Here is a 14,319-nt window from a genome sequence, read left to right as displayed (position 1 = left end):
GCAGCACGTAGCACCGTCAGCTTCTTGTTACCTGATGCTGCACGGCAGCACTGAACTGATCGGCCGCTGCGTGTGGGATGACGCCCATTTTCTTCCTTTTTCTCACACCCGACGGCCGACGCAGCAGGAGCAGAGCAGAGCACGCATCTCTTCTCGTCAAGTCGTTCCCAACGAGGCCGACAGGGACACAGCCCCAACAAACAAATCCCCGCGAGGCGGCAGTGTCACGAAGACAGGCAGGTCACAGCTCCTCCCCACCCACGCCGACGACGATGCGTCCGGGCGGCAGCAGCAGCCTCCCGGCCCCGCCCAGCAAGCCGCGCCGCCGCATGGATCTCACCCTCCCCATGCCGCAGCGCCCGGACGTCTCCTCCTCCCTCGCCGTCCCGCTCCCGCTCCCACCCCCCACCTCCACCCTCGGCGCCGCCCAGCCGCTCCCCGCCGCGCCAGCCTTCCACGCCGCGCCGCCCCCGCTCGCGGACCTCGAGCGCGTGCGCCGCGTCGGCAGCGGCGCGGGCGGGACCGTCTGGCTGGTGCGCCACCGCCCCACGGGCCGCCCCTACGCGCTCAAGGTGCTCTACGGGAACCACGACGACGCGGTGCGGCGCCAGATCGCGCGCGAGATCGCCATCCTGCGCACCGCCGAGCACCCCGCCGTCGTGCGCTGCCACGGCATGTACGAGAGCGGCGGCGAGCTGCAGATCCTGCTCGAGTACATGGACGGCGGCTCCCTCGACGGCCGCCGCATCGCCGACGAGCGCCTCCTCGCCGACGTCGCGCGCCAGGTGCTCGACGGGATCGCATACCTCCACCGCCGCCGCATCGTGCACCGCGACATCAAGCCCTCCAACCTCCTCGTCGACGCCGCGCGCCGGGTCAAGATCGCCGACTTCGGGGTCGGCCGCATCCTCAGCCAGACCATGGACCCCTGCAACTCCTCCGTCGGCACCGTCGCCTACATGAGCCCCGAGCGCATCGACACCGACATCAACGACGGCGCCTACGACGGCTACGCGGGCGATATATGGAGCTTCGGCCTCAGCATCCTCGAGTTCTACTTCGGGAGGTTCCCCTTCGGGGAGAACCTCGGCAGGCAGGGCGACTGGGCCGCGCTCATGGTCGCCATATGCTACTCCGACCCGCCGCAGCCGTCAGCGCCCGCCTCGCCCGAGCTACGGAGCTTCATCGGCTGCTGCCTGCAGAAGAACCCCGCCAAGCGACTCTCCGCCGCGCAGCTGCTGCAGCACCCTTTCGTCGCCGGGCCACAGCCGCTGCCCCTCGCAGCCCCGCCGTCATGACAAAAGTCAACCACTTAATCCCATAGATCTCGAATTCTCGATCCTCCAGGATCTACACAGATCAACCATCAGCTGGATAGAGTTGAGCAAGAGTTGAGGGGAATCACGGAACCTTCTTCGTCCTATCCATTTTGGGTCCATCATCTTCCATTCCATTGTTGATTGCTGCTTCCTCTGCTCCAGTTAAAAAAGGTTCTTTCTCCTCTCCTGTTTTTGTCATGTTTCTTCATTCCTGTTACGACCTTGTAATAGCAAAAAAAGCTGTGTGCACAAAAAGGATTTTGTACACTATACAAGATTCGTCAAATATAGACACCATAGCCAATCGCCACTGCTGAAAAGGAATTTTGTGTTACAAATTTCATTTGTACACGTAGCAGAGCTATCACATGATACATGGCATCACGCCAAACGCATCTGTTATTTCTTCATATTGCTTGCAACTTGCGGTGGCTCCATGGTTTATTGGATTCTATATATGCTCTGATTGGATAAGAGGGGAATCTCGTCTCATATAAGAATCAAATTAACATTGCTTGCTTGTTTCTTTCTTTCAATGTTGTCAAGTAACAATGAGAAAATTGCTTCTGAACGCCCCCTCTGCCTTTTCTCTTCCCAGTTCTGGTTTGCCTTTTTCTTGTGCTGGTAAAGATGTTTTTGGCAATTGACATCCCATCATTCATATTTCTTCTTTCCTTTTGTTTAACTGTGTGAGAATGGATGTTTGTAATGGTCTTACTTTTTTTTTGGAGTCGGTCATCCTGGCTAATAAACCTTAATGATTGAGTTCAAACAGACTTCCATGGATAAATGTTATAATTAGTTTAATCAGAGTGAGGACAAACCTTAACACTTAGTTTGATCATACTTAGGACAAACCTACTCCCTCCACAAATAAGTGTACATACGGGTTTTCCAAGATACATTATCAAGTGAAGCAAATAATGCATTGAAACGATGCATCCGTCCTCTTTAATTATTTCACCTCTAATAAACTAAATGCATGGAAACAAGAAGAACATGTTCTCTTTAATTATTTCAAATCTAATAAGCTAAATGCATGGAAACAAGAAGAACATGTGCTTAATATTATTAGATTTGATTTTTGCGCGATGAGAGAGAAGCAATTAAAATGCATTGTGAAGATAGGAGTACACTTTTTATAGACAAAGTTTAGAGCTAGATGTTTATTTATTTGAGGACGGAGGGAGTATGTGATTTTGATAAAAACATGAAGAGGGGGACACTGAAGCAAAAAAAGAAAAAAACCTTTGATAAAAACACCTCACGGTCCTCATCTCGTAAATGCAAAAAAAGTATGGGTCCATCTACGTCTTAGTTGATTGAGATTTTATAAAACACCCAAGCTCGTATGTACATGATTGGTTTAATGGATCATGTCATGTTTACTTTTATTGCACTTGCTGAAAATGGATGTCTAGACCCTCACAAAAGAATGGATGTCTAGAATGAATCTCTTTTGGAGTCAATCATCTTGTAAACATAAGACCTCGGCCCTGCTTTAAATTAATAAAGCATTGATCAGAAGATATAAAGCGTTGAGCGGCAACACACATAATATGAAGAAAAATTACAAGAGACACAATTTGAAAGTCAAGGCTCTCGTCCATCCGTATGATCCGAGCATTGGAGAAGACATCCGTATGATCCGAGCATTGGAGAAGACTCGCCGAGAAACACCATCGGAGAAACATCTAACAATCGTCAACACCTGGCTCACTGTCGAAGTATAGACATCTGCCTCCACCTTTGAAGAAGACCACTGCCTTCTTATCTCGGATCGAAGGGCGCCGCACCATCATGAGACAGAGTAGCTCCTCCTAGAGCACGAAGGGCACACATGACAACTTTCACAGGGCAAGAACCAAACACGAGGACCACCTCCAGTGAGACCGCGAACATCATCGTTGGCCGCCGCACTAATCACTCATCAACATGTAAGCTTTTGTGTGAGATCACTGAAAGAAGAAACGACCTACCTCACGTCAGCCAACATGGACTGCCGAAGAGGGGATACATATCCCCTCTCGCCTAGGTTCGAGGACCCGCACTACCGCCAGACACGGAGCACACTTGGTCATAGAGCACAACAAGCCAACGACGCCGACCAAACATGCCACCACGTTGTCGCAACAGGGCGCCATGTCGTCGCAATACAAATGCTGCCGCCAGTAGCCCCTTTCACGACACAGTTCCACCACCACCTCGTCCCAAAGCGACGCCTCTAGGGAGGAAAACGACGCCAGCACGCCGCTGCCCAATCCAAGGGATTTGGGTTTTTAGCCGGGAGGAGGGAGTGGGCCGGGGGGGTGGGGTGGATATACCTCGATGGCGCCTCCAAGAAGGGGACCGACAGACTGCATCGTCGTCGTGACCGTCGAGCAAGGGTTTCCCCCGATCATGGCTCCATCCCCGCCACCCCCCAGTGATCAAGCACCGTCGAGATAGCCGGTATCGAGCATCATCGGGGCAGGAACAACACATAAGGGAACCACCATCTTCACATCTGAGGTAGAGGTCTAGGTATCCTCCACAACATGAACAACAACCACCACCTCCACGCAATCCACGCGGCCGAGGAGGATGGCCCTCGGCACCAGCGCGCCCCTGCTGTCGGTGATGCCTCCCTTACCGCCCGAGGCCGCTGTCTCCGTTGCCATAGCTAAACCCGACGATCGGGAGCGGCAAGATCCCAGCTGCGCGCGGGCTGCTGCCAGCTGGCTCCTCTCAACGACGGTGAGGGAGAAGGGGAAGAGGATGGAGGTTCCTAGGCCCGCTGAGAAAATTACAAAAACCACAATATTACAGGCTAGTGTTTCAGCAAACCACCACTTTACGTTAGAGTTTCAAAAAACCACCACTCTAACGCTAACAAGTTCTGATCCTTGTCTAACGCTGGTCTAATGACGACCCACTGTCCTGACGTGGCAGTCAACAGAGACACATGTTAGACTTGTTCCTGGTCTGGGTTTTTCGATCTGTTAAATTTGGAAGGACCCACTTTTGCCAAAGCATATCCTCTCTCCTCTTATCTTGAAAAAAAATAGGTGGTGCTCACCACCGTGCTAGACGCCAGGACAACCGGGATGGAAGAGGCCACCAGCCTGCTGCTGCCGCCTTTGATTCGCCGGTCAGAGGAGGATGGGAGGGGGAGGGGACGGGCACAAAGGCCGCTTCGGTGGAGAAGGCCGTGGTCGGCGGCTGAGTCGATGCAGCAGGGCCGCAGATCGGCGGCCATGTCGGTGGAGCAGGGCGGAGGCTAGGGGTCGACGCGGCTTCCCAGAGGGCATTGGCGGCGAGGCACATTGCTGGTTCTCGATGGGGCGGCGGGGGATGAGCGATTCCAGGGCGGCGGGGGCTGTAATTTCTCGCCGGAGGTGTGGCGGTGGCGTCGGTGGAGCAGTGCCCTCCTGACCAAGGGTGTGACCAAGCTGCAGTCCCGCACGCCGACACACATGCGAAAGGCTCTAGGTTTGACCACCATCGGGGAGCTGTGCTCGGCGAATTTGGGTATGCTGGAGTTGGATAAGATGGCCAAGTCCATCGTCCCTCCTCCGTTTTCTCCTTCAACCCCCTGCAACCAGGTGGCCGCCTCCTCCCACGTCGAGCGCCACACCGCCTCCAGCCCGTGTGGGCTCGCTGTAACCGCGGGCGGCGAGAATGCTTCCCTGTGCAGCCTCGCTGGCCCCGTAGTCGCTTCTCGGCCTCCTTCCCGTGCGGGCTCTTTGGCATAGCGAATGGTGTGAGCGCCTCCTTGTGCAGGTTCGCTAGTGCCACCGTCCCTGCCCGACCTCCTACAAGTGCCGACGGTATCAGCGTCGCCGACGGTGCCAAAAATTTAGCTCCCGTGGATAGAGAAGAAGGGGTCGTGAGGGAGAAGGGATAAGGAGAGAGATGACTTACAGTGGGCCCACGATAACTTACAAAAACACCCCAAATTTTGTAACCCTTAACCGATGGCTTCCATTGACCTTTTTTGACTACCATATCAGCCTGACAGTGGGCCCTAGATGTCAGTTTTGTCATTAGACCAGCGTCAAGCAAAGATCAGCTGTTACTTGTTAGCGCTAGATGGGTGGTTTTCTAAAACCTTAATGTAGAGTGGTGGTTTTTTAAAACACTAGCTTGTAATGTGGTGGTTTTTTGTAATTTTCTCAGGCTTGCTCGAAGCATAACCAAAAAATTCTGTAATTGGCTAATAAACCTTTGGAAGTCTGTTATCCTGGCTAATAAACCTTTGTGATTAGTTTACCAGAGTGAGCATGAACCTTGACCATTAATTTAACTAGAGTGCGGATACACCTCCATGATTTGTATTAAAACACCTCACAATATTAAGCTCGGAAATGCAACAGGTAAAAATACTAGAAGCTCACCAGCGAGCCGATCACTAATGAATTTTGTTGTACTAGCTAGCAGTAGTAGATCAGAAACACACTTGTTCTATTATTCTATAAGAGCTTGAGCAGGACGGGGAGCCCGCACTTGGGCTGGAGCGTCAGGAAGTCGGCCGGTGCGTGCACGTACTCCGGCGCGACCTCGAACTCGAACCGCCGGAGGATCGTGGCGAGTGTCGCCTTGGCCTCTAGCATCGCGAAGTCTTGCCCGATGCACGCCCGCGGGCCGACGGAGAAGGCAAGCATCGCGCTCGGGTGCTTGGCCGCCCTGCCCACGCCGTCCCGGAACCGATCTGGGTTGAACTCGCCGGCGTCGGCGCCCCACACCTCCTCGTCGCGGTGCATGATCGCTATCGGTATCATCGTCGACGTGCCCTTGGGGATCTTCATGCCGCCGAGCTCCATGTCCGTTGTCGCTGTCCGCGTCAGCATGGTCACGGCGCCGTACAACCTCAGTGTCTCGTACAGGACCATCGTCGCCTGCCACCATCACCATTCACAAGTGAGTCTCGTCGCCGGAGCACTGCCGTCGAAATTAGAACAGAACCGAACTATAGGTGGTAGGTGTAGGGGCTTACGAGCTTGAGCTTGTTCAGGGCGTCGCCGTGCAATGGTGCTCCCACGCCACCGCACTCCCGGAGCACCTCCTCCCTCAGCTTCCGCTGCCACTCGGGGTGCGTCCCGAGGAGGAAGATAGCCCAGGTGAGGAGGTGCGACGTGGTGTCGTGCCCGGCGAAGAAGAAGGTCTTGCACTCCGCAACGATGTCATCCATGCTCATGATGGCTCTCTGTCCCTCTTTGCCGGCGTTGGCCTCAAGCATCAGGCCGAGCAGGTCGTTGCCATAGCCCTTGGCATCTTTGGCGGCGGCCTGCCGTTCGTCGATGATCGCCATGAGCGTGCTGCGTACCTTCCTATTCAGCTGCCACCGCCGCACGTTGGTGTTGGTCGGGACGTACTCGAGGCCCGGGACGTGGACCTTGTTGATGGTGGAGAAGGCGATGTACTGGAGCTCCCGCTGCGCCTCGAACACCTCTCTCCCCTCCTTGTAGCTGCTCCCGAACGCCGTGTGCGAGATCACGTTGGCGGTCAGCTCCACAAACTGTTGGCCGACCTCCACCTGCGCCACTCCGCCCGCCGCCATGGCGCGCGCCTCCCACTCCCGGATCACCTTCGCCGCACACTCCTCCATTGTCTTGCTCATCATCTTAACGCACGGGCATCCACGCAGACATATTATTAGTTCAGAATTGTGCAACGCAGAGTGTCAGCCGGCCGGAGCGTACCTTGAGCTTGTCCATGGTGAAGGCCGGGTGCACGACGCGGCGGTGGCGCGCCCACTCGTCGCCCTCGGTGAAGACGAGCCCTTTGCCTAGCAAGGCCATGATGTTGGGTCCCGGGTCCGTCTTGCTGTGGAGCCCGGTCTTGTTGGACAGGATCTGCTTCGCCATGTCGTAGTCCGCAACGCAGAGCGCCGGCCTGTAGCCAACCCACGACAGGAACACCTTGCCGTGCGCGGCCATCCACGCCTGGTACTGCGGCAACACCCGCCGGATGATGTCGTGGGAGCGGAGGTCCAGCACATCGTCGGCGGTCGCCACGCGCATCGCCTTGGACTCCTCGTTGTTACCGACGAAGAACCGGTACGCCGGCCCGCGGATACCCTGCCGGCGGAACGCCTTCGCGACGGCGTAGGGACGCCACACCAGGTGCTGCATCGCCACTGTCCACACCCAAGTGGCCAGCACCACGGCGAGAGCGACCAGGGCCAGCACTGCAGAAGACGCCATGGCCACCACGGCGATGACCGGCTGGCGTACAGCTCCTGAGAGATTAATAATCAGATTCAGAGCTGCAGTTCAGGATGCTTGAGTTTAGTGAGTGTATCCACGCGCACACGTACGTATATATACATGTACGATGTTGATCAAGAAAAAGTCTCTTGGTCTTCCATTCGTAGGTTTCCGGACCGGCTGGCGACCTCTCGGAGGCACCGAACATGGTTGTCGCCGATGAAAACAACCGGCTTCTATGTGCAAGGTGACATGTTTGTCTGTTCACTACCAGGGGAACCTTCTTAGAATGTTGTTATTTTTGCTGACGTACTGGTGCTGCTTGCTAGGGCCTTCGCAGGGTTTGGTGAGATCACGGATGATGTATTGATGTCTTATGGTCTCTGAAAAAGAAGAGCCGGTGACAAGCACCGTACCGCAAGCCACTGTACTGATTGATCTGGGCCGTTCTTTCTTATTAGAAGGTGTGGCTAAAATCAACTGCACGGCCGGTGTTTTAGCTTTGACGTTAGAGCATCTCTGGTGCTTTGCCCTAAAACCTTTACCACTTGTACCCCTCGGTAAATTTAACTCCAAAATTTGAGGAGTCTCGTAGGGTTGCACATTATCCCCCCCTAACCTGCAAAGTTTTTTTTCCTTCGCTATTTTTAACGGTCTCCAAGACAATGGTACAAAAGGTTTGATTCATTTATATTTGCACATGATTTTAAGAGATATCAGTATGCTTGTTTACATCAAGTTTGTTAATATGCTATTATATGTTGATTGCTGCCGAGAGGAAAAAACAGACCAATACTTCAAAGGCACAATAAGTACTGGAGTTTGAGATGAAGGATCTTGGTGCGGCTAAGAAAATACTAGGTACGAAAGTTATAACGGACCAAAAATCTAGTGTGTAATTTTTTAGTCAACAAAAATACATTAACAAAGTTTTAATATGCAATGATGCAAAGTATAAGTAGACATATTGCTCCTCACTTCATGTTATCAGCTTTACACTATCCTAGTACTATTGAGAATTTAAAGTATATCCCAGGAGTTCCATATTCTTGTGTTGTTGGTTCTTCAATGTATGTCATGATCTGTTCCAGTCCTAATTTGTCATATGCTATGAGTTTGGTCAGTCGATACGGCTAATCCTGGTAAATAATATTAGAACATTGTTCAGTGGATTTTCAGGTACCTTCCTAGCACATTCAAAGCTTGCTTAAATTTAGCAAGACAGGTGAGGAATTCGTTGGCTATGTGGATTCAGATTTTACCGTCGACTTGGTAAGAGAATGCCCCTCACAGGTCATATGTTAACAGTTGGTGGATGTGTTGTGAATTAGAAGCTAACTTTACAACCTGTTGTTCCATAATCTACAACTGAAGCAGAATATATAGCTATTGGTGAAGCTTGCAAAGAGTCTGTTTAATTTGATATGATGAGCTTTCTGGAGATGATTCTTGCAGTAACTTGTTTTGTGACAGTCAAAGTGGCATATACCTTACTAAAGGTCAAATATTTCGTGAGAGGACAAAGCACATTGACGTCAAGTACCATTATGTTCGCGACATTGTTGCACATGGTAAATAGAAGATATACAAGATAAGTACTCATGATAATCTTATTGATATGATGACAAAGCCACTTCATGTTGCCAAGTTTGGGCTTTGCTCGATCTTGGCCGGTATAATTGTTAGGCCTAGTGGTTGTTTGGTGCCGAAAGTGTTTCCTTTGTTGTTCAGGAATTTGTTGTTGTTCATGTGACAATATGGAATTTCTCTCATGGTGGAGTTTGTTGTATCATGATGCAAATTCATATAAAGGAAGACTAACTTCCTTGGGACGCCTGGGTGGTGCGGGAGGAGAGGTCCCCCCCTGCGGTATGAATGGTTATCTTGTCTATAAATACATCTTGTAAGCTGCCAACTAGTTCATAAGATAATCCACAATAAACACTTCCCATACAGTGAAGTTTTCCTGGCTGGCGCCCGCATTTTTCTCTCTCTCTTTGTTGGAGAGATTTTTCCATGTTAAAATCTTGTGTCCCCTGTGTGTGGTTTGTTTGTTCTTAGTTTATTTGCTTGTCACATTTATAACACGGATGTTCTCGCTAACAAATAAATTTGGGGACATAGAGGAGAGGAAGGGGTGCAATGTAGATGGAGAGGGGAATGGTGAAAATAACGTGAAGTGCTTCTTCTCTCCCTCCAGTCAGAATCTATCGGTGCGGTCCAAAATACGGAGAGATGTCGATCACAATCGGACGAGCAAACGAGGGAGCATTGCGAGAGGAGAAGAAAGTGAATGCGCATGAGATCCGGCAGGGACAGTGTCCTTTGTCCGCTCCGTGCGATACGTATCCATAAGGGACCCAATTTATCTCTCTTCTATCATTTCTTAATTTCTCGCGCGAGTACGGAGCTAGCCCCGACTCCCCTCGGCAGCAAGGCCGGCGCCGCTACAAACCCCACGCAGCCATGGCGCTGTGGCCGCCTGCCCCGTGCACCCACAATGCCACATCCTCCACCGCTTGCCCACGCAGCCTTGGCCCGTGACCGCCGCCGCTTGCCCACACAACGATGGCATCATGGCCGGCGCCGCTTAATCTTGTAGTTGTGGCTCGTGCTTGAGTGCTTTGCTTCTCTACCGCACACGAGCCCGAGCGGGCCGTCCATGTACCGCTGCTCGGCATCTGAGCTCGCCGGCCTAAAGGTCCTCTCTCTCCTTGTTGTTTTCCCCAAATCGCCGGCGGAGGTGACATAGGCATCCCCAATGGGCCTGCCGAAGATAGTACCCGGGGTTTACTAAAGGCCCACTACCCGAAGAGTAAGGAGACTCGGAAGCCCAAGATATTATTAAGGAAAGCTAGAGTTGTAATAGGAAGCATTATTTGTAATCTTGCGGGAGGAGTTAGAAACCTTCCCGGACTTTGTAACTTGTACAATACGAATCCCTCGGCTCCGCCTCCTATATAAGGGGGAGTCGAGGGACAAAGAAAGCATCGAATCATTGTTTCTCAAACCCTAGTTTTCATATTCGTCGAGTACTTTTCGGCTGAAACCTTCGAGATCTACTTGCCCTCTACATCTAACTAAACCCTAGTCTACAATCCGTAGGCATTGACAAGTTAATACCTTGTCAATTGGCGCCGTCTGTGGGATCTAGAGGCGACAAGGAGCTGATCTCGATGTCACGTTCAAAATCGTCGACTTCATCAGTAGCAAGTGATGGCGTGTAACTCACACGTTCGTTGGGAACCCCAAGAGGAAGGTATGATGCGCACAGCAGCAAGTTTTCCCTCAGAAAGAAACCAAGGTTTATCGAACCAGGAGGAGCCAAGAAGCACGTTGAAGGTTGATGGCGGCGGGATGTAGTGCGGCGCAACACCGGAGATTCCGGAGCCAACGTGGAACCCGCACAACACAACCAAAGTACTTTGCCCCAACGAAACAGAGTGAGGTTGTCAATCTCACCGGCTTGCTGTAACAAAGGGTTAACCGTATTGTGTGGAAGATGATTGTTTGCAAGAAAACAAGTAAAACAAGTATTGCGAGCAGATTTGTATTTCAAGTATAAAAGAATGGACCGGGGTCCACAGCTCACTAGAGGTGTCTCTCCCATAAGATAAAAGCATGTTGGGTGAACAAATTACAGTCGGGCAATTGAAAAATAGAGAGGGCATAACAATGCACATACATGTCATGATAAATATAGTGAGATTTAATTGGGCATTACGACAAAGTACATAGACCGCCATCCAAGCATGCATCTATGCCTAAAAAGTCCACCTTCAGGTTATCGTCCGAACCCCTTCCAGTATTAAGTTGCAAAGCAACAGACAATTGCATTAAGTATGGTGCGTAATGTAATCAACAACTACATCCTTAGACATAGCATCAATGTTTTATCCCTAGTGGCAACAAGCACATCCACAACCTTAGAACTTTCTGTCACTGTCCCAGATATCAATGGAGGCATGAACCCACTATCGAGCATAAATACTCCCTCTTGGAGTTAAGAGCAAAAACTTGGCCAGAGCCTCTACTAATAACGGAGAGCATGAAATATCATAAACAACACATAGGTAATAACTTGATAATTAACATAACATAGTATTCTCTATCCATCGGATCCCGACAAACACAACATATAGTATTACAGATAGATGATCTTGATCATGTTAGGCAGCTCACAAGATCCAACAATGAAGCACAATGAGGAGAAGACAACCATCTAGCTACTGCTATGGACCCATAGTCCAGGGGTGAACTACTCACTCATCACTCCGGAGGCGACCATGGCGGTGAAGAGTCCTCCGGGAGATGAATCCCCTCTCCGGCGAGGTGCCGGAGGAGATCTCCGTAATCCCCCGAGATGGGATTGGCGGCGGCGGCGTCTCCGGTAAGGTTTTCCGTATCGTGGCTCTCGGTACCGGGGGTTTCACGACGGAGGCTTTAAGTAGGCGGAAGGGCAACGCGGGGGGCCACACGAGGGCCCCACACCATAGGTCGGCGCGGCCAGGGCCTGGGCCGCGCCGCCCTAGTGTGGCGGCGCCTCGTGGCCCCACTTCGACTCCTCTTCGGTCTTGTGGAAGCTTCGTGGCAAAATAGGACCCTGGGCGTTGATTTCGTCCAATTCCGAGAATATTTCGTTACTAGGATTTCTGAAACCAAAAACAGCAGAAAACAAAGAATCGGCTCTTCGGCATCTTGTTAATAGGTTAGTTCCAGAAAATGCACGAATATGGCATAAAGTGTGCATAAAACATGTAGATATCATCAATAATGTGGCATGGAACATAAGAAATTATCGATACGTCGGAGACGTATCAGAAAGCAACATCATGGACAGAGGTAAACAGATCGAAACTGGTCTCGTTGATTTTATTCCTCACCCGCCCTCCCGTTTGGATGCATATGCGTATCTGGAGGAGCCCATGAAGATGACGTTTGGAAAGTTCGATTTCCGCGTCGAGAAAGAAGGAGTGTATCGTCTCGAAGTTCCGATCTCGTCGGGATTATCGGCGGTTGGTCCTGATTTCTCAAACTCAGTATCATCCATCGAGTCAAGCAACAAGGAGATTTCGTCGCCACGCTTCATCGGCAGCAATGCAAGCGAAAAACTCGCCAAGATCTTCAGCGACATGTCCTTCGAGTCATCTGCGGACTCCTATATAAGCGATGATTCAAGCGACACCGACAGCTTCGACTTCATCGACAAATCCATGTCTATTGGGAAGGTCTTCACCAATCTCTATGATGGTGTCACCAAACCAAGCAAAGTGAAAACTCCAAAATATCACCAAGTTTATGCCATTGGAGAAGCAAGTCGCGATCAAGAGGAAACATCAGAGGCTTTCGATGATTTGGGAAATCCCTATGTCGATCCCTCAGATCTAAGGAGAGGTTTGGGCACTAAATATGTCGGGCCCACACCACGTGTCAGAGTCCAACTTCTACAAGCAGCCTGGGATAGAGCTGCGAAAGCTTTAGATGGCTCGAACCAATGGAGACAACCTGCTACGATCGAAGAACTGCAAGCTTATCAATATAGACTCGCCCGAGCTGGAAGAGAGTTGAAAAACAAACAAGCTGCCTTGAACGTAAGAAGGGAAGCAGCCTTCCGCATCAAGCGAGCGACGAGCGGAATTAAGTCGACACTCAGAAACTTCGGGAGATAGTCACAGAGAAGCTCGGAGGAGAGCAAGATCTTGACTGCAAAATATACCGGAAGCTGAAAGAGAGACTCTAATCCAAAACCTCGACATGTCCTCTATGTCAATCGACACGAGGGGGAATATTATCCCAAAAACACCGGAAGCAGGATACATGGCGACACAATCTTTCATCTTAGCGTCTAGGCCACCCCCAGGAGATCCAAGGGAGGCATTATATAACATGGCAATGGCAGGAGTTGGAGCCATGGGAACGGCGTTTATATCAACACCTCCCGAAAGAACGGCAAGGCAAAATAGTCCACGACCCGCGGCAAGACAAAGAACAGCCCCGAAGGGCCAAGTGGAGCAAGGGACACGGCAGCACAAGCAAGGGTTGACAGAGCGCGACAAAGCAGAAGAGACCATCGGCAGTCCCCAGAGCTAAATGACGAGGATATGTGTGGTTTGCCATGCTTCACAAGGAGAGTTCGAAAAACTCGAGTCCCGTCGGGATTCAAATTACCTGATAACTTCAAGAAATTCGACGGCCTCCAAGATCCCGAGGACTGGCTAGTTGATTATCTCGAGACGGTAAAACTCACGAGAGGAACCAGTGGCAACAGCTATGCAAAGCATCCAGGTGCATTTGAGTGGAGCCGCACGATCTTGGATAAAGAAACTTCCTCCAGGATCTATCGACAGTTGGGAAAACTTCGAGGACGTATTCGTCAAGAACTTCCGGTCCACATGCAAGAAACCTGCGTCATTAGAGGAGTTGAGAGCGTGCCGACAAAAGCCAGATGAGCCAATGAGAAAATATATCCAAAGGTGGAACATCATTAAAAACTCGGCAGAAAATATATCTGATGAGAGAGCAATAGATGCGTTTGTCGCAGGGATCAGGCGTGGTGATTTTGTCGAGGATCTGGGAAGGACCAATCCAAAGACAGTGTAAGCATTAATGGAAATAGCAAACAGATGGGCAGATGGAGAAGATGCTGTCCACAACAAACGGCATAGGTCGCCAGAGGAAGACCGCGGTCGAAATTATCAACCAAGGCGACGATTTCCCCGATAGTACTCGAGCTATGATGCTCCAGGACAAATCTCGGCTGGTTTCCGAGCAAGCGCAGGAGGAAACAACAGAGATGATTACCAGAGAAGTAA

The 14,319-nt window shown here is 51.2% G+C and overlaps 2 protein-coding genes across 2 annotated transcripts; one reads left to right on the top strand and one right to left on the bottom strand.

The window, feature by feature from the left end:
- Window positions 1-272: 272 nt before the first annotated feature.
- Window positions 273-1,793, top strand: LOC124670790 (mitogen-activated protein kinase kinase 5-like). Its single transcript, XM_047207268.1, has one exon. The coding sequence runs from the start codon at window positions 273-275 to the stop codon at window positions 1,296-1,298; it is 1,026 nt and encodes a 341-aa protein (XP_047063224.1). The 3' UTR covers window positions 1,299-1,793.
- Window positions 1,794-5,770: 3,977 nt separating this feature from the next.
- Window positions 5,771-9,459, bottom strand: LOC124670781 (cytochrome P450 709B2-like). The gene is made up of 4 exons (XM_047207262.1): window positions 9,444-9,459; window positions 7,001-7,488; window positions 6,295-6,921; window positions 5,771-6,196 (listed from the first exon to the last, which is right to left on the bottom strand). The coding sequence occupies exons 1-4, from the start codon at window positions 9,457-9,459 to the stop codon at window positions 5,771-5,773; spliced, it is 1,557 nt and encodes a 518-aa protein (XP_047063218.1).
- Between the last annotated feature and the right edge of the window lie 4,860 nt (window positions 9,460-14,319).

The sequence above is a fragment of the Lolium rigidum genome, chromosome 1, assembly GCF_022539505.1.
Source record: "Lolium rigidum isolate FL_2022 chromosome 1, APGP_CSIRO_Lrig_0.1, whole genome shotgun sequence".
NCBI lineage: Eukaryota > Viridiplantae > Streptophyta > Magnoliopsida > Poales > Poaceae > Lolium > Lolium rigidum.
Note: the sequence above shows the minus strand (reverse complement) of the source record. Positions and strands in the feature narration are given on the sequence as shown.

What these genes read in the sequence shown, in the direction of transcription:
- LOC124670790 (XM_047207268.1), top strand. Translation starts at nt 273, where the DNA reads ATGCGTCCGGGCGGCAGCAGCAGCCTCCCGGCCCCGCCCAGCAAGCCG.
- LOC124670781 (XM_047207262.1), bottom strand. An exon ending in TCACCATGGACAAGCTCAAG is followed by an intron (nt 6,922 to 7,000) that starts GTACGCTCCGGC and finishes CCGTGCGTTAAG; the next exon opens with ATGATGAGCAAGACAATGGA. An exon ending in CCCTGAACAAGCTCAAGCTC is followed by an intron (nt 6,197 to 6,294) that starts GTAAGCCCCTAC and finishes TGATGGTGGCAG; the next exon opens with GCGACGATGGTCCTGTACGA.